Source organism: Sinocyclocheilus grahami, unplaced genomic scaffold (genome assembly GCF_001515645.1).
Source record: "Sinocyclocheilus grahami isolate Dianchi unplaced genomic scaffold, SAMN03320097.WGS_v1.1 scaffold3198.1, whole genome shotgun sequence".
In the NCBI taxonomy this organism is placed as follows: domain Eukaryota; kingdom Metazoa; phylum Chordata; class Actinopteri; order Cypriniformes; family Cyprinidae; genus Sinocyclocheilus; species Sinocyclocheilus grahami.
In genome coordinates, this window is record NW_015508356.1 from 28,818 (window position 1) to 29,817 (window position 1,000).

Below are 1,000 nucleotides of genomic sequence, written 5' to 3' on the forward strand. Positions count from 1 at the left end.
TTTTTATTTTTTTTTAAATGAACCCTAGTTATGAATAAGAATGGTTGTCAGTACTACAGCAGACAGACACTGTCTCACCAGTGAGAATGCGGTGATAGTATGGAACATGGGGCTCTGTCGAGGGACGGCGCTGCGGTATCTCAGCAGCATTAGCAGACATGCCAGACCGTTGAGCAGAGACGCCAGCGCAGACGCAGGCTCCTCAAAACACAGGAAACGAGCAAATGGCCACTACACAAAGTCAGAAATAGAAAAAAGATGTAGAATCAGGAAGATGAAAATACATACATTTCCATAGTGATGACCATTAAAACATGTCTCTTTTTCCATTGTTTGACACTAACCTTTCCGTGAAACTGTGGTATGCTGTAGCCCTCTGCCTGGTACAGACCCACGGTGGTCCACATGCACTGATACCTGCAGTCATCACGACACGTCCAGCCTGAAAGATCACAGACTTCAAACGATCGATTGCAAAAATTACAAAATGAATTAAATTACAAAAATTAATTCTGTGTGACCAAATCTCACACAGAATTAGAAGAATTTATGCTTAAATATAAGTTGTGTCTACATATGAATTTCTTTACTAATTTTATAATTTTTTTGTAAGAAAGGATAGTGAAGGAAAAGCTGCCAACAAGAGTCTAACATCTTTCAATACGGTGTAAAAAGCCAGGATGCATCTTTTAAAGTTGTTTTTAGAGAATATCCAGTGAAAATGCCTCAATTTTACCTCAGTTTGATCACAAAGGATGAGTCAAAATTCATTTTTTGTGGTAATCAACATTTTGTCACAAATGCTGTAAATTTAGCTTCATTGATATTAAAGCCAGAATATTCATTATTTCATCCTTCCATATGTGGCATCGTTTTTAAAACATGAAAATACACAATATTAAAATTTTTAAAAATCAATATTAAGTCAATTTCATCCAAAGCCAACAAGCTAACAATTAGGGCTGTGCGATATTGAAGAAAAATGCGATATGCGATAACT

The 1,000-nt window shown here is 36.4% G+C and overlaps 1 protein-coding gene across 1 annotated transcript; it reads right to left on the minus strand.

The window, feature by feature from the left end:
• Positions 1-24: 24 nt before the first annotated feature.
• Positions 25-457, minus strand: LOC107576089 (post-GPI attachment to proteins factor 3-like; the record flags this gene model as incomplete). Its single annotated transcript, XM_016262352.1, has 2 exons — positions 25-231; positions 345-457. Coding segments are annotated over 2 exons (320 nt in total), but the record flags the coding sequence as incomplete, so codon positions are not given.
• Positions 458-1,000: the final 543 nt, after the last annotated feature.